Source organism: Mirounga angustirostris, unplaced genomic scaffold (genome assembly GCF_029215605.1).
Source record: "Mirounga angustirostris isolate CCGP_5_RB_7025 unplaced genomic scaffold, mMirAng1.0.hap1 SCAF_5, whole genome shotgun sequence".
NCBI lineage: Eukaryota > Metazoa > Chordata > Mammalia > Carnivora > Phocidae > Mirounga > Mirounga angustirostris.
Genome location: NW_026991713.1, coordinates 96,315,316 through 96,339,312, shown reverse-complemented (window position 1 = coordinate 96,339,312; position 23,997 = coordinate 96,315,316). Strand labels below are relative to the sequence as shown.

Below are 23,997 nucleotides of genomic sequence, written 5' to 3'. Positions count from 1 at the left end.
AGGGAGAAGCAAAGTTCAATTTGAGTCAAATTGACATCCTTTTGATATTGAAATTTCCTACCATGGACTTGGGATATCTCTTCATTTATTTAGGTCTTTAATGCCTTTCAGTGATGTTGTATCATTTTCTGCATACAGATTATGCACATCTGTTTTATTTGTTCCTAGGCACTTTATTGCTTTTCTGTTTATGGTTAATGGTATCCTTAAGATGACATTTCAAATTGGGTTTTTGCTGGTATATAGAAATGCAATTGATTTTCAATATTGGTTTTAGAGCCAACCATTTTGATAAGCTCTCCCTTCTGTATAATTTTTCTATAGACTTTTTGAATTTTCTACAAAGACAACCATGTCATCTCCAAATGTTGGCATTTTGCTTTTTCCTTTCCAATACTATGCCTATAATTTCCTTTTCTTGTGCTGGCCAGAACCTTTAGCACAATGTTGAATACAAGCAGGGATAGGTGGCATGTTTCTTTTGTTCCTGGTTTTAAAGGAAATGCTTCCAATGTTTCCCCAATAAGAATAATGTTTGCTGTTTGTTTGTTTGTTTGTTTTAAATAACTTTTATGAAGTTAAGGAAAATCCCTTTCATTCCAAGTTTGCTAAGAGATTGTCAAGTATGGGTGTTGAATTAGATGCTCTTTAAAGCTCATTTTTATTGTGAAATACAACACACATAAAGACACATGCAATAAAACATAAATGTAAAATATATTGAATACGTATAAAGGGAATACTTACAGAGGGAATACTCATGTGACTGCCAACCAGGCTAACTAAAAGAACCTTACCGGTATTTGAAAAGGACTTGTGTGTCCCTACTTGCTCAAACATCATTCCCTCCTCACCATAGGTAAACAGTATTCTGACTTATATGGTAATCTCTTATTTGCTTTTCTGAATAGTTTCTTCATATGTGTGTGCGTTCCTTAACAATATAGTTTCTTTGGTCTGCTTTTGAAGATACATGTATAATAATGCTGTATGTATTTGCTATGTATGTAGAAGTGGAATCAATGCATCATAGGGCATCTTCCACTTTATTAGATAATGCTAACCCCTTTTCCAAAGTGGTTTAACCACTTGTGCTCTCATTAACTGTATATGAGAGTTGTTTTTACTCCGTAGTCTTGCTAACACTTGTTATTTTCAGACTTTAAATTTAGCTATTCTGGTGCGTACAGTAATATTTCATTATGGCTTTAATTTGCATTGGTTTGATTACTGATGAAGTTGAGCACCTTTTCATATGTTCGTTGACCTTGTGAATTTCCTCTTGTGAAGTGCTAATTGAAATCTTTAGTTCATGCTTATAATTTCTATTGTTAGGAAGGTTTTATTTTTTCTATTAATTTGTAGCAGTTCTTTACACGTCCTGGATATAGCCTTTGTCAGTTATATGTTATAAATACCTCCTTCTATTCTGTAGCCTGTCTTGATGAATAGATGGTTTTGATTTTAATATAGTCAAATGGATCAATCTTTTTCTTTATAGCATATTTGAATCTTAGAAAATGCTTCCTTGGGGCGCCTGGGTGGCTCAGTCATTGGGTATCTACCTTCAGCTCAGGTCATGATCCCGGGGTCCTGGGATTGAGCCCCGCATCGGGCTCTCTGCTCAGCGGGAGGCCTGCTTCTCCCTCTCCCACTCTCCCTGCTTGTGTTCCCTCTCTTGCTGTGTCTCTCTCTGTCAAATAAATAAATAAAATCTTAAAAAAAATGCTTCCTTACCCTGAATTCATGAATATCTTCTATATTATCTTCCACAAGGTTTTTAATCTGCCTTTTACATTTAGCTTATAGTACAGTTGGGAATGATTTTTGTGTATGGCTTAAGGTAGGGGTTTGGTTTTATTCTTTCATATAGATACCCAATTGTGACAGCAACATCGAAAAGTGTCCTTTTTCTCCTGCTCAAAAGTGCAAACTCTATCATAAATAAAATCAAATGTCTATATATGTCTATCATAAATCAAATCAAATGTCTATATATGTGTGCATCTGTTTTGGCTTGTATTGTGTCCCGGTGGTCAATTTATCTATCTCGCGTCAATACTACACTATCTTAATTATTATGGCTTTATAATTATGTCCTGGTATCTGGTAAGGCAAGTCTCTCCACCTTGTTAATCTTCAAGAGGCTGTTCTTGGGCTTTTGTTTGTCCATGTAAATTTTATTTATTTATTTATTTATTTATTTATTTATTTATTTATTTATTTATTTATTTGAAAGAGAGAGACACAGCGAGAGAGGGAACACAAGCAGGGGGAGTGGGAGAGGGAGAAGCAGGCTTCCCGCGGAGCAGGGAGCCCAATGCGGGGCTTGATCCCAGGACCCCGGGATCACCACCCAAGCCGAAGGCAGACAGCCAACCGACTGAGCCACCCAGGTGCCCCATCCATGCAAATTTTAGAATCAGTTTGTCAGTTCCATACACTCACAAAAAGCCTGCTGGGATTTTGATTAGTATTGCACTAGAATCTATAAATCACTTTAGGGAGAATTGACATCTTCATGATATTGAGATCTCTAATCCACGAACATGATAATATCTCTTCATTTATGTTAGTCTTCTTCAGTGTCTCATAATAAATTATAATTTGCTGCACACAGGTCTTACACATTTTATTATATTTATACATTGGTACTTGGTATTTTTCATACTATTACTGGTGGTAATTTAAAAAATTATTTATCATCTAACTGTTGTTCATATATGGATATATATTGATTTTGTATATTTTTGGTCAAGCAAACTTGTTAAGCTTTTATGCTAATAATTTATTTGTGGATTCTTTTGAATTTTCTACATATGCTATCACATTTTTATATTTTCCATACATGGTAACAGCTTTGTTTCTTTTTTATCTAACCTTTTTACCATTTTTTTTCCTTGCCTTAGTGTTGTGGATCCCCATTACAAAACTGAATAGAATTAGTGATACCAGGCATTCCTTTATCAGATTAACAAGTTCCCCTCCAGTTTTCTAAAAAAAATTTTTTTTATCACAAATGGATGTTGATTTCATCACATGCTTTTTCTGTATTTATTGAGATGATTGTGTGACTTATTCCTTTGATCTATCAATATGATGAATAAAATGAATGTATTTTCTAATATTAAGCTCCCCTTAAATTCCTTACATAAATTCAAGTGAGTCTTGGTGTATTATCTTTTTGCACATCGCTGGATTCAGTTTCCTAGTGTTTTACTAAAGATTTTTGCATCTCAGTTAGTAAGTGAGATTGGCCCATAATTTTCTTTTCTATTATTGCCCTTTTCTGGTATGGTTATGAGAGCAATTCTGGCCCCATATAATGAATTGAGGAGAGTCCTTTCTTTTCCTATTTTCTGCAAAAGCTTATATAAAATTAAAATGATCTGCATTTCAGCAGTGTGGGGCAACTTGCCTGTAGGATGTTGTTCTTAACTCTTTCTTTTTCGTTCATACCTCACATCTAATCCATTTGCAATTGTTTATTCTAGCTTTCAGTTAAATTCTAAATCCAAGTACTTCTCACCTCCACTGCCACCACCCTCACCTAAACCACCGCCATCTCTCCCTTGGATAATTGCTGTGGTCTCCTAACTGGACTCATCTGCTTCAGTCCGTGCCGCCATCAAATGAAAAAATAATTTTTTTTAAGTAATCTCTACACCCAATATGGGCCTCAAGCTCACAAGCCCAGGATCAAGAATCACATGCCCCTCAGGTGCGCTGCAGCCATGCTACTGTAAACATAGAGGTCAGATCCAGTCCCTTGTCTGCTCAAATCCTCCATTGGCTGCCCATCTCACTCTGAGTAAGAAGCAAAGTCCTTACAATGGCCCACGAGGCCTGATAGGATTTGGCCACTTTGTTCTCTCTCTGACCTCCCCTACACCTCTCCTCTTTCTCACTCTGCTCTAGCCATACAGGCCCCCTTGATGTTCCTCAAACACATCAAGTATGTTCTCATCTCAGAGCCTTTGCGTTTGTAGTTTGCTCTGCCTGGAACACTGTCCCCACAGAAATCCACATGACTTGCTCCTTTTTCTTTTTTAAAGATTTTATTTATTTGAGAGAGAGAGAGACAGAGAGCATGAGCGGGGGCGGGGGGGGGGCAGATGAGAGGGAGAAGCAGACTCCCTGCTGATCAGGGAGCCTGAGGCAGGGCTCAACCCCAGGACCCTGGGATCATAACCTGAGCCAAAGGCAGATGCTTAACCGACTGAACCACCCAGGTGCCCCTACTCCTTTTTCTTTTTAACATCTCTGCTCCATTTTCTCCTTATCCTTACCTTGCTATACTATATATAAAATAGAAAATGTCTCCTGCATTCTCCCTCCCCTTCTCCTGGCTTTGTTATTCTTCATAATATTTATTACCTTCTGACCATTAATGTACGTATGTATGTATTACCTGAGTCTCACCACAAGAATGTAAATACCAAGAAGGCAGGTAGTTTATCTATGTGCCTAGTAGCTAGAACAATGCCTGGCAATAAGAGGTGCTCAATATATACCTTTTGAATCAACAGTGAATATTTTATTCTGTGTCTGACTCCTTGCTGTCAGTCAGTTTCTCTAGTTTTATTTCCGTGTGTTTTGTTTTCTATCCTTTGCATTAAAAACAGAGCACCTGGCACATAGCCTTGTACATAACTGTCACTTAGTAACAAGTGAATGAATGAATGTCACATCCTAGGCTTTGCTTAGGTTGAAAGATTTTATTTATTTATTTGACAGAGAGAGACACAACAAGAGAGGAAACACAAGCAGGGGGAGTGGGAGAGGGAGAAGCAGGCTTCCCACCGAGCAGGGAGCCTGATGCAGGGCTCGATCCCAGGACCCTGGGACCATGACCTGAGCCGAAGGCAGACACTTAACAACTGAGCCACCCAGGCGCCCCTAGGCTTTGCTTGTTTAATGAGCTCCCCTCCTCCTGTTGGAGAGCATCTTTAGTTTTCTGCACTTTCCCTCAACTCTATTTCTTTCGTTTCTTTTTCACATCTCCTCCTCCCCTTCTCTGCTCTTTTTCTAAAAAGATTTCTTCATTTATTTTTAGACAGAGACAGAGTGGGGGAAGAGGGGCAGAGGGAGAGAATCTTCAAACAGACTCCTCACTGAGGACCCTAAGATCATGACCTGAGCTGAAACCAAGAGTCTGGATGCTCAATGGACAGAGCCACCCAGGAGCTCTGCTCTTTCTAATCTCACTTCTTAAGTCCATCCCCTCTCCTTTCTTTCTCCAAATTTTCCTTTTCTACTTATTGTTCTCTCATCTTATCTCCTTACTCCTCTTACTCTGTTTCATAAAACATAAAAATCAGAATTGGCTTTAGAAAGTCTGTTGTCTAGTGGTGTCTGGGTGGCTCAGTTAGTTAGGTGACCAACTCTTGATTATGGCTCAGGTCATGATCTTGGGGGTTGTGGGATGGAGCCCCCTGTCAGGCTCCACACTGAGCATGAAGCCTGCTTGGGATTCTCTCTCTCCCTTTGTCCTTCCCCCCCACAAAAATTCACTCACACGCTCTCCTCTCTCTCTTAAAAAAAAAAAAAAATTCTGTTGTCTAGGGGCACCTGGCTGGCTCAGTCTCTGGAGTGTGCGATTTTTGATCTTGGGGTTTTTGGTTCAAGTCCCACGTTGGGTGTAGAGATTACTTTAAAAAGTATAAAATCTTGGGATGCCTGGTTAAGCATCTGCCTTCAGCTCAGGTCATGATCCCAGGGTCCTGGGATTGAGCCCCACATAGGGCTCCCTGCTCCACAGGAAGCCTGCTTCTCCCTCTCCCACTCCCCCTGCTTGTGCTCTCTCTCTCTCTCTCACAAATAAATAAAATCTTTAAAAAAAATAAAATCTTTTAAAAATTCTGTTGTCTATTCTCTCACTTTGTAGATACAGAAAAGGATAGCACAATATGCTTTAAGGTCACAGCTGGTTTAAGGCTGAATCAGGACTAGATCTCAGGTTATCTCTTTCTCCCCCTTCTCTCTTTCCTTTCTGCTTTTCCTTCTCTTTCTTTTTTTTTTTTTAAGATTTTTATTTATTTATTTGACAGAGAGAAACACAGCAAGAGAGGGAACACAAGCAGGGGGAGTGGGAGAGGGAGAAGCAGGCTTCCCGCGGAGCAGGGAGCCCGATGTGGGGCTCGATCCCAGGACCCTGGGATCGTGACCTGAGCTGAAGGCAGACGCTTAACAACTGAGCCACCCAGGCGCCCCCTCTTTCTTTTTTTTAAGATTTTATTTTTAAAAATAATCTCTATACCCAATGTGGGGTTCAAATCCGGAGATCAGGAGTTGCATGCTCCAATGGCTGAGCCAGATGGCACCCCTTTCTCTTCTCTTTCTTAACACAGTGTCGAAATCAGACAAACTTGCATCTGGATCTCAGCTCCACCACTTATACTGACCTTCAATAAATTACTTAACTTCTGTGATACTCAGTGTCCTCACAGGTTAGCTAAGATATTAGTAAACACCTCAAAGAGTTGTTTTAAAGATTGAATATCAACAACAACACCCTACAGCTAACATCATGCTTAGTGGTGAGAAACTAGAAGCTTTCTCACTAAGATCAGGTACAAGATAAGGATGTCCCTTCTCACCACTCCTCTTCAACACTATACTGGAAATCCTTGCTACTATATTAAGGTTAAAAAAAAAAAAAGGACTACCCTATGACCCAGCAATTGCACTACTAGGTACTTACCCCTAACATAAAAATGTAGTGATCTGAAGGGGCACCTGCACCGCAATGTTTATTGCAGCAATGTCTACAATAGTCAAACTATGGAAAGAGCCTAGATGTCCATCAAGAGATGAATGGATAAAGAAAATGTGGGGTGGGTGTATATACATATATATACATATATATATAATGGAATATTATGCAGCCATCAAAAAATGAAATCTTGCCATTTGCAACAACGTGGATGGATATTATGCTAAGTGAAATAAGTCAATCAGAGAAAGACAATTATCATATGACCTCACTGATATATGGAATTTAAGAAACAAAACAGAGGACCATAGGGGAAGGGAGGGAAAAATAAAATGATGAAATCAGAGAGGGAAACAAACCGTAAGAGACTCTTTTTTTTTTTTTTTAAGATTTTTCATTTATTTATTTGACAGAGAGAGACACAGCAAGAGAGGAAACACAAGCAGGAGGAGTGGGAGAGGGAGAAGCAGGCTTCCTGCCGAGCAGGGAGCCCGATGCGGGGCTGGATCCCAGGACCCTGGGATTATGACCTGAGCCGAATGCAGATGCTTAACGACTAAGCCACCCAGGTGCCCCAAGAGACTCTTTTTTTTTTTTTTTAAGATTTTTTATTTATTTATTTGAAAGAGAGAGAGAGATAGGGAGCAGGAACACAAGCAGGGGGAGTGGGAGAGGGAGAAGCAGGCTTCCCGCTGAGCAGGAAGCCTGATGCGGGGCTCGATCCCAGGACCCTGGGACCCATGACCTGAGCCGAAGGCAGACGCTTAACGACTGAGCCACCCAGGCATCCCAAGAAACTCTTAATCATAGGAAACAAACTGAGGGTTGCCGGAGGGGAGGGGGTGGGGGGAGGGGGTAAGTGGGTGATGGGCATTAAGAAGGGCATGTGATATAATGAGCACTGGGTGTTATACACAACTCATGAATCACTGACCTCTACTCTGAAACTATTAACACATTATATGTTAATTAATTGAATTTAAATAAAATAGAATTTTTAAAAAGGCAATAAAACATACAGATTGGGAACAAAGACATCAATATGTCTTTGTTTGCAGATGACATAATCATTTATGTAGGGAATCTGAAAGAATTGACAAAAAAAAAAATCCCTCCTGGAATTAATAAACAAGTATAGCAAGGTTTGGGGCACCTGGCTGGCTCACTGGGTGTAGCAAGGGGTTCTTGATCTTGGGGTTTGTAAGTTTGAGCCCCAAGTTGGGCATAGAGATTGCTTAAAAATAAAATCTTAAAACAGAAAACCAAAAAAAACAAGTCAGTTGCTTTTCTATATACCAACAATGAACAAGGGGAATTTGAAATTTAAAACATAACATTTACATTAGCACCCCCCAAACGTGAAATATTTAGGTATAAATCTAACAAAATACACATAAGATCTATATGAGAGAAACTATAAAATTCTGATGAACAAAATCAAAGGAGAATTAAATAAATGGAGAGATAATCCATGTGTATGGCTAGGAAGACTCAATATTATCAAGATATCAGTTCTTCCCAACTTGACCTATAGATTCAATGCAATCCCAATCCCAGCATGTTATTTCATGGATATTAACAAACTGATTCTAAATTGTATATGGAGAGGCAAAAGGCCCAGAATAGCTCATACAGTACTGAAGGGGAAAAACAAAGTTGGAAGAGTGACACTGTCTGATTTCAAGAGTTACTATAAAGCTATAGGCAGTGGAGTATTGGTGGAAGAACAGACAAACAGATCAATGGACCAGAATAAAGAGCCCAGAAATAGACCCCCATATATATGGTCAAGTAACTTTTGATAAAAGAGCAAAGGCAAAAAGATGGATCAAAGATAATCTCTTCACTTTCAGCGACTGTGAAGCTGGGGATATCCTGGCCTGGCTGAGGATGTCAGATCTCACTGTCCTCCTAGCTCTTCAACCTTTATCTGAAGCCCCTCAATAAAATGGTTGGATTCACCCCCTCCCCCGCCCAAAAAAGACAATCTCTTCAACAAATGATGCCGGAACAACTGTACATTCACATGCAGGAAGAAAAGAAGAAAGAAAGAAAAGAAAAAAAGAAAGAAAGAAAAAAAGAAAGAAAGAAAGAAAGAATTTAGACACAGAGTTTATACCCTTCACAAAATTTAACTCAAAATGGGTCACAGATCTAAAGTAAAATGCAAAATTATAAAACTCCTGGGAGATAGCATAGGAAAAAACCTAGATGACCTTGAGTATAGTAATGCCTTTTAGCTACAACACCAAAGACACACTCTCTTAAAGAAATAATTGATAAACTGGACTTAATTAATATAAAAAAACTTCTGCTCTGCAATAGAACAATTAGAAGAAGAGAATTAGGGAAGCCTGGGTGGCTCAGTCAGTTAAGCGTCTGCCTTCGGCTCAGGTCATGATCCCAGTGTCCTCAGATGGAGACCCACATCGGGCTCCTTGCTCAGTGGGGAGTCTGCTTCTCCCTCTGCCTGCTGCTCCCCCTGCTTGTGCTCTCTCTCTCTCTCTGTCTGTCTCTGACAAATAAATAAATTAATTAAAATCTTTAAAAAAAAAAAAAGAAGAGAATTAGAAGACAATCCACAGACTGGAAGATAATATTTGCAAAAGACACATTTGATAAAGGACTTTTATCCAAAATATACAAAGAAGTCTTAAAACTCAAAAAATAAGAAAACAAACAACCCAATTAAAAAATGGGTCAAAGACCTTAACAGATACTCTACCAAAGACACAGATGGCAAGCAAGCATATGAACAGATGTTCCACATCATATATCATCAGGGAAATGCAAATGAAAACAACAGATAACACTACACATCTAAGTAGAATGGTCAAAATCTGGAACACGACAATACTAAAAGCTGGCCAGGATGTGGAGCAATAGAAACTTTCAGGGGCGCCTGGGGGGCTCAGTCAGTTAAGCATCCGACTCTTGATTTTGGCTCAGGTCATGATCTCAGAGTTGTGGGATCTGGCAGAGTCCGTCTCCACACTGAGCATGGAGCCTACTTGGGATTCTCTCTCTCCCTCTCCCCCTACCCCCCCCCCCCCCCCGCTCATGCTCTCTCCCTCTCTCTCCCTAACAAACAAAGAAAAAAGCAAGCAAACAAATGAACAAAAAGAAACATTCATACATTGCTGCTGAGTACAGCCACTTTGGAAGACAGTTTGGTGGTTTCTTACAAAACGAAACATACTCTGGGCACCTGGATGGCTCAGTCTGTTAAGCATCTGCCTTCTGCTCGGGTTATGATCCCAGGGTCTGGGATTAAGCCCCACATCGGGCTCCCTGCTCAGCAGCGAGCCTGCTTCTCCCTCTGCCTGCCACTCCCCCTTCTTGTGCACACACTCTCTTTCTCAAATAAATAAATAAATAAATAAATAAATAAATAAAAATTTTTAAAAAAGAAACATACTCTTACCATATGATCCAGCAATCACGCACCTTGATTTTTACCCAAAGGAGTAAAAAATTTTGTCTAACCAAAACCCTGCACATGAATGTTTATAGCAGCTTTATTCATAATTGCCAAAACTTGGAAGTAACCAAGATGTCCTTCAGTAGGTGAACAGATAAATAAACTGTGGTACATGCAGACAATGGAAGACTAGTGGTGCTAAAAAGAAATGAGCTATTAAGCCATGAAAAGACATAGAGGAATTTTAAAGTACAAAAAGCCAATATGAAAAGGCCACATATGTATGATTTCCACTCTGTGACATTCTGGAAAAGGCAAAACTGTGGAGACAATGAAAAAAGATCAGTAGTTACAAGGGGCCGGGGTGGGGGGAGATGTACAGGTAGGGCACAGAGAATTTTGGGGCAGCGAAAATACTCTATGATAATGATGGATATATGTCATTATACATTATCCAAGCCCATTGAATGTACACCACCAAGACTGAACCCTTAGATAAACTATGGACTTTGGGTGATTATGATGTGGTCAATATAGGTTCATCCTTGGTAAAAAAAAAAAAAAAAGTACCATTCTGGTGAGTGATGTTGTTAATGGGGAGATTGTGTATGTGTAGGAGCAGGAATTATTATGAGAAATATTTGTACCTTGCTGTCAATATTATTGTAAACCTAAAAGTGCTCTTAAAAAAAATAAAGTCTTAAAGAAAAGTTGAACAGATAAACACATGGCACATAATAGAACATATGTGGGCTCTTGTTTGTTCCTCATGTTTTTCTTTTTCTTCCCTCTTTAAATTGATAAGATTGGACTCATTAATTCTTTGGTTCTTTCAAACTTTGGATGTTTTATTATGCTTTTGATTCCTTCTCCTCACTTTTATGTGTCATCTCTTCCATTATTTTCTTCTTCTTTACTTTTTTCTCTGCCTCTTCCTCTCCTTTTTTTCTCCTTCTCCCCGCCTCCATCTCCTTTCTGTTTTTGCTTCTCATTTGCTACCATAAACCAAGCCATGTGGACCATAAACTTTGAGTTTAAAGTCCCTTCCACTCCAGCAGTCTACCAGTCCTGTGATAGTCTCTTCCTTTGTTCCCTTTTTTTTTCTCACTGTCTCCTCTTTCCATTGCTTATAAATTACTTAATTTCCCTAGGCCTCAGTTTTTCCATCTGTAAAATAGAAATAATAATAGATTGTTATAAGCGTCAAATGAATTAAGTAAACCTCTTCGTTCAGCGCCTAACCCAACGACCTCCAAGCTGTCATTAACTTTATTCTTATTTGACCTTCTGCCAGCCCAGTATGAAGTGTAAAACACTATAGAAATGTTAGTCTTTTACTATTTTCCCTAAAGTATCATGGTAACATGGAAAGTTGGCTTCGGGCTTGAAGAGACCTGAGTTCCAGGCAAATCTCTAAATTTTTATAAGCATCAATTTCTTTATCTCTAAAGTGAAAATAATAAGAGATGCCTTCCTTACACCTAGGGATTTTTCGTCTCCCAGGAATTAAGAGATGCAATATACAGGAAAGCCTCGCTCTACAAGTATATGCAGTCATGATAAACCGTGTCCTGGAGTCATACTGGGGATGCAGTATAGTTATGAGGATTTAATGGGATACAATTTCAAAAGATGCCTGACCAATAGTAAGCACTCAATACATGGTATCTATTATTACTTCCTTTACTTTTTCTTTCTTTCTTTTTTTTTTTTTTAAAGATTTTATTTATTTATTTGAGAGAGAGAGAGTACATGAGAGGGGGGAGGGTCAGAGGGAGAAGCAGACTCCCTGCTGAGCAGGGAGCCCGATGCGGGACTCGATCCAGTGACTCCAGGATCATGACCTGAGCCGAAGGCAGTCGCTTAACCAACTGAGCCACCCAGGCGCCCCTTCCTTTACTTTTTCTACTTCTTTCCTCTTGCTCCTCAAAAAAAGTAGTGGTTAAAATAGCCCGGAGATCCCTGACGCTAAACTTCTTTGATTGATTCTTGTCTCTTTCCTATCTCTCCTCATTTCCTTCCCTCCCTTTTCCCCTCCTCCCTCTCTCTTTCCCATTACAGCTTTCCTGTCGCCTCAGGCACCCTGTGCAGCCCGAGTCTCCAGATTTCGGGCAGCTCTGAGCCGACACCTAACCACCCGGTACCTGCAGGACAGGTTCTCCCTCTGCATTTACCTTCCAGGGCTCATCTGTCAATAAAGTTTTATTGAAACAGAGCAGGGAAAAAAAAAAAGGCGCCCGTCATTCTTCCTCAACAGCCAATCAGAGAGTAGAATGACAGGCGCTTGCAGGCGCTTCAGCCGTCGGAAGGCGGGGGAGGGGCATGGCCCGCCCGAAACCGGCCTCGTAAGAGCGGAAGTACGAGGCGGAAGCCAGCCATAGAGTTTAGCGGCCAGAGCGACTCTGCAGGGAGGTGGCAGGAAAGGCTCGGAACGGCTGCCGGAGGTGACGGAGCGGCGGCCCCGCCCGGTGTGCTGGAAGACGAAGCTTCCAGGTAGCGGCCCGCAGAGTCTGACCCAGGGTACGACGGGGCAGTCGCCGTGAGCCCACGGTCCCTGGGCGGCCTCTTTAAGGGAGGGGGCGGAGCCACGTGGAGGGATCGTGAGGGTGAGGTCACGTGGTTGAGAGCACTTGCGGGGCACCACGGAAATTTGAGGGAGCGTTGTTGTTGGGGTGGACACCATGTGACACCCCTTCCCCCACTACATCCTGTGCCTTGGGGTTCAATGGGGTGCACGTGGTGGGGCTTGGGATCAGGCCCAGGGATGGGGGAGGGGGCGTGGCAAACCCTGTCTCAGCCAGGCTTCCATCAAAGTGGCCGATTTTAGGACTTCTAGATCCGAGTTTTAGACTGCTCCATCTCTCATTCCTCATTTGCAGAAGTGACTCAGTGCCTCTGCAATCCAGCCTCCCTGTGCTTCCCGCCCTCCCAGTGTTCAGGGGCCTCCAGCTTCACATTCTCTTTCCTTGCAGCTCCAGATATCCTGAGCCCAGGTCCCCCCAGCTCAGTGCAGCCATGAGTGCCGAGGTGAAGGTGACAGGGCAGAACCAGGAGCAATTTCTGCTCCTGGCCAAGTCGGCCAAGGGGGCAGCGCTGGCCACACTCATCCACCAGGTGCTGGAGGCTCCTGGGGTCTACGTGTTTGGGGAACTGCTGGATATGCCTAATGTTAGAGAGGTGGGTTCCTGGCCTGGAGAGCCCACAGGGAAGCTTGGGGCTAAGTTTGAATTTGAGAATGGGTGGGCAAGGCTCATTTGCAACTCCATAACCATTCAGTTGAACAAGAATACGATGATGATTAATTAACAGCTGCAAAAATAAGGAGACAAGTAAACCTCTTTCTTTTGGTGATGAATCATCTGTAAAACCCATTATTTTTCATTTTTTAAGCAAAAGAGCATGTGATTCAGAAAAGGAGACCTGATTCCAGCCTGTCTCCGCCAAGGTAGTAGCTCTTAATAAAATTATGTCACCTTGATGAGGTCACTTTTACTTTAGGGCCTCTGTTTTTCTCTTTTAAAATCAGAGCTGATACTGTCCCTCATCCTCAATTATAGAAATCAGGTCAGATTATGGGAAGTGTAAAGTCCAGTACAAATGGAAAGAACGAACCTGAAATTGGCATACCCTCCTCTCCCCAATTTGTACCCTTTGTTAATTCACTTAATCTAGAAGTGTTAGAAGGTGTGTTTCCCCGCAAAGACTGTGGCAAGATGCTAGGAACACAGCAGAGAGAACTGTTCACATAGAAGCGGCAGAGTAAAGGGGTACCTGGGTGGCTCAGTCGTTAAGCGTCAACCTTCAGCTCAGGTCATGATCCCAGGGTCCTGGGATCGAGCCCCACATTGGGCTTCCTGCTCAGTGGGAAGCCTTCTTCTCCCACTCCCACTACCCCCGGCTTGTGTTCCCTCTCTTGCTGTGTCTCTCTCTCTGTCAAATAAATAAATAAATAAATAAAATCTTTAAAAAAAAAAAAAGTGGCAGAGTAAAGAGTTTAAAGTGTAGAGTGGGTGCATCACTAAGATGTATGAAATAAACCCAAGTCCTGAGATGTTATTGGTATGTGGGCAAACTATGGTAAAGTTTTGAGGGCCAGTGATTGACTGAGTCAATGGATTTACCTTTGGGATCACTCTGTGGTATATGGAGAACACTTTGGCTGCCTTCTTTCCCTGCTTTCCTCTGCAGTGGAACTAAAGAGGGTCCATTAGGGTGAAGAAAAAGAAGCATTTATTGGGTGCTTATTTATCTCTCTGCTAGTCATCTGGGAATACCAGAAAATACAAGACGCAGTGCTTATTACTCTTCCAAAACTTACATTCAGTTGCAGAGATAAGATGAATGGATATGGATGTGTAAATTACTTATTTAGCAAGTATTTATTGAGAACTGAATACATGCCCAGCTTTGCTAGACCTAAGTGGTTGGGATACCAGGGCCTGGGTCTGTAATCTTATTGGAAAGAAAGATATTCTTGGGTAACAACCGAAGGGTTTGATCGATTAAGTGCCAGAATGAGTGATCAGTGATAGGAGATGAGATCTGGGTGAGCTGGCGTGGGTGATGAAGCCTCTTGGGTGTTACAGGTCTGACGCAGAGGCCACAAATTCCAGCACCTGCTGAGGCCATGCAGCGGTCAGAGATGAGTGAGGCTAAGCAGGAGTGTTTGGTGAATTGGCAAGGACAGCAGACTGCCTAATGATACTCAGATTCAGAAATACTAAACACACTCTAAGGACCAAAACACAATTTGCAATGTCTGGGTGTGCACATGCCCACACACACTACTGAACACTCTGAATTTGTTCAATTCTGAATTTAGGGTAAGAATGAAGACATATGGAAGAAGAGGGCATGGTGGATTGGGGCGGGGGTAGTGTAAATAAGGGTCTGGAGGTGGAAATCAGGTCTTTCAATGGGGAGAGTGATCAGAGAGGCAGAGAAGTCCTTTTGGTGAGCTGGGAGAGCCGATGGGAGAGGGGAAAGATGGGGCCAGAAAGTGGAATTCAAAACGGAGTGGGGCTGGGAAGCTGGAGAGAGGCCCATCCTGTCACCTCTTCCTTCATATTCTTGCAGCTGGCTGAGAGTGACTTCGCTTCCACGTTCCGGCTGCTCACAGTGTTTGCTTACGGGACATATGCTGATTACTTAGGTAACCAGAGGGCTGGAGCTCTGGAGTAGTGGAGGTGGGAGAAGGGCAGTTTCTGGAAGGACTAGAAGAAATCCTGGGAAACGCTCCTGGGGTACACAGGGTCAGGGTCAAGACCTGAATTGGCATGGAAAACTAAAAAAAAAAAAAAAAGCAGCAGCAGTAGCAAGGGAGAGAGGCTAGGACTTCCCACAAAAGTGTAATCAGAATTTCCTATGCTTTGTCCTTTTTTCCTAGCTGAAGCCCGAAATCTTCCCCCACTCACAGAGGCTCAGAAGAATAAGCTTCGACACCTATCAGTGGTCACCCTGGCTGCCAAAGTCAAGGTGAGTGACAGTCCCGTCCCCCCCCAAAGTGACAGTGACAGTCCTGAGCCAAAGGGGAATGTCCCTTCGAAGGGCCTGTCTGAAGGGAATTTGCAGTCAGACAGCCTTTGCCCGCAGTGTTGCTTTTCTGCCTTCCCCACCCCACCATGTCCCTCCAGGGTCTATATATGAACTCCACTACCTGCAGCCTTTCGGGCTGAATATTATTCTCTTAGTTTTCTGTTTTGTTTTTGTTTTTCATTCAACATTTTTTGCATCTTGGGTCAAAATAGCAACCAGGGTGCCATTCACTTGTTTAGCAATCACCTTCCTCCTCACTAAAGAAAGTCCCACACAGGGGCGCCTGAGTGGTTCAGTCAGTTAAGGGTCTGCCTTTGGCTCAGGTCATGGTCCCGGGATCCTGGGATCGAGCCCCGCATCGGGCTCCCTGCTCAGCGTGGAGTCTGCTTCTCCCTCTCCCTCTACACGGCCCCCGCAACCAGCTTGTGCCCACTCATGCTCACGTGTGCATGCTCTCTCTCTCAAATAAATAAATAAAAATCTTAAAAAAAGAAAGTCCCACTTAAATGGTCTCAATTTTCAGATCTGGGAATAAGGCTCTCTCTCTTCTGGTGAAGTGCGAGGCTTCTATTTCCTAAAGTCAAAAGTGTATAACCCAGAAGTATCTCTGTAGTTCCAGTTAGGTTCAGTTTTTTATTAAATATCCCTCTCCCACCCACCTGCATTCTCTCAGCTGTTACTTGACTCTCCTGTGGTCCTCCTGATTTTACCTAAACCAGGCTCTCTGTCATGAGGTGCCTCTGTGGAAGGAAGTGGGGTATAAACGATAAATAGTAACTTAGAGCCCTCCCCCACCACCTGTTCCCGCTACGTCAGGCTTATCTGGACCAAGGTCTGTGTGCTGTCCTGAGCTATGGCCAGAGGATTGACACCCAGGCAGATGTCACTTTCTTCCCTTGTGGGGTGGGAGGTAAAGGGTGGTAGGGGAACGTAAATCTTCTATCTTATTTGCAGTTGTCCTTCTCGGGGTGTTATTTTTCAGGGGGCAATACTTTCACTTATTTTGCCTTAGAACCAGCCTTTTAGAGGAAATCCTTTAGGAGTAGGAGTGGAGACTAGGCAGGGGAGCTGAGGCTGGGGGGAAGGAGGGAAGAATCTTGGAAGCCCTTCTGTGCTGCAGAGCCTCACAGATCCCTGCCCGACCTCCCTGCACCCCAGTGTATCCCATATGCAGTGTTGCTGGAGGCCCTTGCCCTGCGGAACGTGCGGCAGCTGGAAGACCTTGTCATCGAGGCGGTGTATGCCGACGTGCTTCGGGGCTCCCTGGACCAGCGCAATCAGCGGCTGGAGGTTGACTACAGCATTGGGCGGGACATCCAGCGGCAGGACCTCAGTGCCATTGCTCGAACCCTGCAGGAGTGGTGAGACGGGTGCCCTGGCCCTGTTCCTTCCCTCCTCACTCCGGGAAAGGGGGAGGCCCTTGGGAGGGGGGGGGGGGAGGGCTGGGCTGGGCTGCAGAGGTGGAATCCCAGAGGATGAAGGGAGGTAGCTCATTCCTCCAAAAGCTTCTGAGGGCAGAAGGGAGCAGAGGAGGGCCTGCGGGGCGAGAGGCCGGAAGCAGTGTCCTTGGCATAGTCCTTGGGGGGCGGGGGAGCAGTACTCTTGAGAGGATCCTCACCGGGGTGTTGGATCCTCACTTGTCTTTAAGCTGGATTCATCCCATCCGTCCGTAAGCGGCACTGTCTGTAGGCCATGCGTCTCTCCCACTTCCGTTTTTCTCTTTGTGTTCTTGTCTGACTTCAATATACCTTTTTTTCCTTCTCTCCGGCATCTACCCAGTGCTGTTTTTAGTTCCTCCTCTCGCATGTTGCACTTTACTCCAGGCACTTCACCTCTCTTATCCCCCCCCTCCACCCTGAGTGTCTTTGTGGCTCCTGGGACTACTGTTGCACGTGGTTTCCAGGTGCCCTGGCGAGGGTTCCTAACTCAGACAAGGGGTTTGTATGCAGGCTATTCTGAGTCTGTTTTCGTGAGTGTGTGCTCACAGCCTCCTCCCGCTGACGCGTCTCCTCTCCTGATTCTCGCAGGTGTGTGGGCTGTGAGGTGGTGCTGTCAGGCATCGAGGAGCAGGTGAGCCGCGCCAACCAGCACAAGGAGCAGCAGCTAGGCCTGAAGCAGCAGATCGAGAGTGAGGTGAGCGGGCAAGGGATCGGGACAGACCCAAGCTCCCGCCGCCTGGGCCAGTTGCCCTGTGCAGACGGGTTGGGACCGTGGCTGTAGCAAACAGACGAGGTAGGCAGGGACGGTCCGATTCTGGGACTTTCCTTACTATCCCCCATTTCTTTCATCCGGGTAGGTCGCCAACCTTAAAAAAACCATTAAAGTTACAACAGCAGCTGCCGCCGCAGCTACATCTCAGGACCCCGAGCAGCACCTGACTGAGCTGAGGGAACCCGCCCCCGGCACCAACCAGCGCCAGCCCAGCAAGAAAGCCTCAAAGGGCAAGGGGTGAGCCTCTGTGGCAGGGACCACTTGCTTCCGGGGTGTCCTGCCTTTACTTCAGAGACCTGGCTGTCCTCACCCCCTGTAGTCATTTGCATGGGGGTAGACAGTGGGGGGAGCCCGCAGGGGTGAGGGGATTCCCTGCAGCCTCTCTCTCTCTCTCTCTTCCCCTTGCCAGGCTCCGAGGGAGCGCCAAGATTTGGTCCAAGTCGAACTGAAGGGACTGTCGTTTCTTCCCTGGGGATGCGGGGTCCTAGCTTCCTGCCTGTCCTTTAGGAGTCCTCCAAGAGCCTTCCTGTGCCCCTGGTCAACTGATAATCCTAGGTTCATGACCCTTAACCTCCCTCTTCTCTCCTGACCCCCAAGCGTAGATCACACCTTCTCTAGGGAGGAGGCAAGTACAAGTCATGTTTTTGTTGGTACTTCTGCTTTATGTGACTTTATTATGTGTCCCATTGTCTCCCTCCCCCTCCCAGCCGTGCTCTCTCCCTATTTCTTTAAGGGGGGGGGCGGCCAGCGTCTATCCCTGTTTATTATACGTCATGGAGTTGGGGGGGGCGCTGCTGCTTCTCCAGCATAACCCACGTGTGTTTCTTCTCGGACCACTGCGCCCCTGCATGCCTACTCCCCGATTTGTACTGCTTACCCCCAGCCTATCTGGGCAGCATCTGAAGAGCCATAGGCCTTCCACCTTGGTTCCCACCCGGAGAATTCTGGGAGCCAGTCTGCCGTTCTGGGAGTCACTGGACACTTTCGTCCTAGAATCCTGTCACACCAGAGTTGTTTCCTTTCCTCTCTCCTCCCCTTGGGTCCTGGGGATGCTGCTGCTTCAATGACCCCAGAGCCGAAGAAGGGCAGCTGTCTCTTGAGATGTTGAGAGATGGCTCTTTCTTACCCCTGGCTATCTTGGAAAGCCTGATGGCAATCCGGGAAGGATTTATACTTCCTTTTGTGAGTTTGGTGGGGAAGCGAAGGGGATATATAGATTGTATTAAAAAAAAAAAAGTATATATACATATATCTATATATAACATGAAACCGAAATAAATCTATGAGAAGTCTATCTACAAACATGCCCGGAAATGGGTATCTTCTGTCTTTGATATGTGTGGATGGGAAGAAGGCTCACTGTCCGTCCACTCTAAAGCAAAGTGCTGGAAAAAGAAGACAACCAGATACTAGGTGCTGAGTCCTGGCCTAGGAGCCAGGAGACCTAGATCTTGAGTCGTGGGACTTTGGACAAATTGCTCAGTATCCCAGCTCTCATTCAGAAGCAGCGGATACTTCCTGAGCACCAACATGTGCAGAGCACTGGACATGCAAAATGACTGTCGCTGGCTGTGCTCCCAAGGAGCTGGGCTTCAGCTTGTTGCCTTCCTTCTTACAGAATTATAAGGGGGAAGAATTGATAATAACCTTCGGCTTTTGCATCAGAACCACACAGAACTCAGAGATCTGCAGTAAGCAGCAGCAGGCTCCTGTCTGCTTCCTGTGTTGGGACAATTGGTGTCCTTGGTCTAGTGCACTGCTGTGCACTCTTTAGAATTGGGAAGCTCTAGTGTAAGGGGCAGTTGACCCCCCCGCCCCCCGAACTTGCACGTGAAGCAGTTGCCTCCTGAGGGCCCCAGTGTTGACTGAGCTGCTCTCCAGGGATTGTGTTTTTCTCTAGGTGGAGATTTAGCACAGACCACTCTTTGCGGGTGCTAAAGGTCTCAGTCACAGAACTAGAAAGTGGGGTGGGATCCTGAGGTTTTGATTAAAAATGGGCTGGGCGAGCCTCTTGTTTTGAGGGGGCCGTGGAGACTTACTGGGGCCCTACTTTGGGAGTTGACACTTCTAGCTTCTTGGTTACCTTTGTCCTCGACGAGCTTGTTGAGCCTGTTTTGTCTTGGTTCTCAGTCTCTACCTCTGCAATAAACCCCTTCTTCCTCCCACACCCTCCAATGTGTAGAAGTTGTTAATTCCTGGCACTTAGAACCTGTCCCCCCCTCCCTCTGCCCCTGCCCCAACTTTTAACTTAGTGTCCTGTTTTCTTGTAAGCTAGTTCCAGCTAATGGCTCCATAACTTCTCTGAGCTCTCTAGTTCCAGCCTTCAGTGGATGACTCCAAAGTCTAAGTGTGGGCTGAGCTGGGACTGCCTGGTTAACACCCAGAGAGGGAGGGGGACCATTGACATGTCCCTGAGGACACGCAAATTCAATTTGTCTTTGCCTTAGAAAGGTGGGGCTCTTGGCTACCAAGGCATGAAGAAGGGGGAGCAGATGATTTGGGGGCTCAGTTTTTTGACCCTGAAACTTGGTTCAGGATTTAGAGATTCCATGTATAACCAAACTCAGGGCACCAGAATATTTCTGACCAAGAATCTTGCCACCACTGATGCACTCTCACACGCTGGTCCCCTGATGTACAGCAGTCTTAAGTGGTCTTAGAGCTGGACCACTATGGTAAGAGAAGGAGCAAGAGGACTTGCCTTTATGAGAATTCACAGTTCATGCCCATGAAACCGGTGACAATTAAAAGACTAAGCCAAAGTGTCTGAAGCTAAAATCAGCGACTGGGCTGGTGTAAATCTTTATGCACAAGAGCAAAGATAATGTCTACAGTCAGTATTCATGAAATCCTGTTGAAGAGAGATTGGAAATTCTCTGTTTAGGTGTGTTTTCCAACATGGATGGGTAGAGAAGGGAGCTTTGGGCAGTCTAGGCAATGTATTAGTTATCTAATATGGTGTAACAAATTACCCTAAAATTTAGTGGCTTAAAACAACACACGTATAGGGACGCCTGGGTGGCTCAGTTGGTTAAGCGACTGTCTTCGGCTCAGGTCATGATCCTGGAGTCCTGGGATCGAGTCCTGCATCGGGCTCCCTGCTGAGCAGGGAGTCTGCTTCTCCCTCTGACCCTCCCCTCTCTCATGTGTGCGCTCTCTCTCACTCATTCTCTCTCTCAAATAAATAAAATCTTAACAACAACAACACACGTATATTATCTCAGTTTCTGTGGTTCAGGAATGTGGGCACACTTTTTTGCCTCAGGGTCTCTCACAAGGCTGCAATCAAAGAGTTAGCTGGAGCCATGTCATCTCAAGGTTCCAATGGGAAGGACCTCCTTCCAACCACATTCAGTGTATCAGCAGGGTTCACTACCTCGTAGGTGGCTGGACCGAGGACCTCATTTCTGGGCTGGCTGTTGGTCAGAGGCAGCCCAGGTAGCCCGCTCCATCAGAGCAAGAGCCAGAGAGACCGTATCAGGAAAGCAGAATCAGTCTTGAAACTTAATCACAGAAGAAGTATCCCATCACTTTTACCAATCACCAGGTCCAGCCTAGTGACTGTCAGAAGGCAGGGATCGTTGGAAGCCATATTGGAAGTTCTTTACCACAGGCAGTGTTTCTGTGCGCCACCAGCAACAGAAACATCAGGGGAACTTTTGAAAATGCATATTCCTGGACCCCCACCCCCCAGTTCCTACTGAATAAGAATCCCCAGGATGTGGACCAGAAATATGCCTTCATTGTCCTCATTGACTCAGCTCTGAGCTGAAAAGTCCCATTTATATAAGCAGACTTGCCCAGATTAGTGCCAACTTGGACTAGCTGAGGAGGCTTCTTACTGCAGGGCCTTGGAGGACAGGTACAGAGGCCCAGGGTCACCATCTGGATGAGAAGGATGTGCAAAGGTGAAACTTTTGAGTACAGGACAAGAGAGAGGACTTGTCCTTTGAGGTTCTTAAGTATATGGTTAAGTAATTAAAAGTGTGATAAGTGCTAAGAAGTATAGGGTGACATGAAAGCCCTTAACATAGGGATCTACATTTCACATGGGGCCAGGAAAGCCTTCTTCAAGGATGTGACCTTTCAACTGAAACTAAAAGCCCAAGTGGCAGTTAGCCTAACAAAGGGAAGGAGGATGAGCATTTTGGGTGGAAAGAACAGTGTGATGAACACCTAGTGGCAGAAAGGTTCATCCTGTGACCTACTGCCTCTCCCATAATAAAGCATAATTTGGGGAATGGAGCAGGGAATATAATTCTATACTTAAATATTCATTTGTGTATTCAATGAATTGGTAAATACATCTTGACTGAAAAATCTGAAATAATATAACCATAATGTGTATGTTAGACCTCTTGACATTGGAGTTCTGGGTGATTTTTGTCTTTTTGCCGATCTCTGTTGTCCAATCTTTTTATGATACTTTAAGACTAATATTAAGTGCTTACTACAGTCAAGCATTATTCTAAATGCTTTACATACATATAAACTTATTTAATCCACACAACCACCTTCTGAGGTTGACACTACTATTATCCACTTCTAAAGATGACAGGAGAGGTACAGAGAGGTTATGTAACTTGCTCGGGACCACACAGATTGTAAGTGGAGTAGGCGTACCCCACCCCCATCACTCCCAGTGCTCCTGGACAGAATGCATGGGGCAACTATCTGAGATCTCAGAGAAGTAAATGGTGGGAGGGAGAAAGAAACCAGAATTTGAAGTTCCATGAAACCAGGGGTGAGTTTGCCATCCCCCCCCATTATTGCCCAGAGTGGACTCAAAGGTGACGCCAAACCCAGAAGTGTGCATCAGGTGTGAACTGAAAGAGCTCCTCTTGGAGCTATCTACTGCAGGTCTGAGGAGCCGGAAAGGGACTCCTAAGGGTCAGAGAATAGGGGAATCTCCTGTTGTTTTTCTTTTTTCCTTCTCTTCCACCTCTAACCCAGGCAGTACCATGGTGGGGTAGCTACAGCAGCATAATGACAGCAACAGTGGGCAGGCACTGAAAACTGAGGGAGGAGAATTCCTCTAGCACAGGAGCTGTGGTCTCAAGAGTGCGAGGCAAATCTCTCTGCTTTTTTCTTTGTTCTCTTGATGCTTAGCCCAGGTACATAGTGGAAAATGCTCAGCAGAGTAGAGAAACTAAAGCCCCCCCCCCCCCCCCGCTTTTTTTTTGGCCAGAGGATTAGGAAACGAAGACCCAGAGAATCAAAGTGTCAGGGAGATCAGAGAGAGCAGGGAAATCGAGAGTCCCATAGAGTTGTGTGTGAACTCCTGGGCTCACCTCAAAGCTGCACATGGATCTGACCTTAAACATCTTACCAAAGCTTTATGAATTGAGCTACAGGGTGGACCACTGTCCAGGTCTGACTGAGCACTGGGTGGCACTGATATGAGACTGATGTAGATAACACCACAAACTGAAAATTAAACTGACGTTGGAACCACAATCCAAAGAAGGTAGGTTGCTGCCTGAACCAAACCTGGTCAATCACCCGCTAAAACAAAAACATTCCCATTAGGGTTTTAATAAGATCCAGAGTCTCAGACAATATTCAGAATATCCAGGATACAATCTAAAATTGCCCAGCATACAAAGAACTCTCCAGAGAAAAGACAACCAACTCCAACATGATAGAAATGTTGGAATTGGAATTTAAAGCAAAGACTTCAAAGCAGTTACTATAACCATACTGGAAGAAGAAAAGGAGAATACTTTTGAAACAAATGTTAAGATAGAAAGGTTAAGCAAACAGGTCACGATCCTGCAGTTCCGGGATCGAGTCCCGCATCGGGCTCCCTGCTCGGCAGGGAGCCTGCTTCTCCCTCTGACCCTCCCCCCTCTCATGTGCTCTCTCATTCTCTCTCTCTCAAATAAAAAAAAAAAATCTTTAAGAAAGGTTAAGCAAAGAAATAGAAAACCTAAGGAAAAGTCAAATGGAAAATTTAGGACTGAAAAGTAGAAGTGGCCAAAATAAAATATTCACTGGATGGCAGAATGGAGATGACAGAGGATTGACTTTTAAGATAGTCAATATAAATTATGCAATCTAAACAAATAAAAAAGAAACAAAACAATCTCAGGGACCTGTCGGACAAGACCAAAAG

The 23,997-nt window shown here is 44.3% G+C and overlaps 1 protein-coding gene across 3 annotated transcripts; it reads left to right on the top strand.

Moving 5' to 3' along the window:
* Positions 1–12,474: 12,474 nt before the first annotated feature.
* On the top strand, positions 12,475–20,122 carry COPS7A (COP9 signalosome subunit 7A). Of its 3 annotated transcripts, none has more exons than XM_045873963.3 (8): positions 12,475–12,629; positions 13,109–13,313; positions 15,213–15,288; positions 15,523–15,611; positions 16,830–17,032; positions 17,699–17,804; positions 17,968–18,119; positions 18,292–20,122. In XM_045873963.3, exons 2-8 carry the CDS (start codon positions 13,152–13,154, stop codon positions 18,329–18,331), a joined length of 828 nt encoding a protein of 275 aa, XP_045729919.1. In that variant the 5' UTR covers positions 12,475–12,629; positions 13,109–13,151; the 3' UTR covers positions 18,332–20,122. The 3 variants fall into 3 exon arrangements, with proteins under 3 accessions (XP_045729919.1, XP_045729918.1, XP_064447711.1); XM_045873962.3 differs by having other exon boundaries at positions 12,497–12,656; XM_064591641.1 differs by having other exon boundaries at positions 12,502–12,742.
* The last annotated feature ends 3,875 nt before the right edge of the window (positions 20,123–23,997 follow it).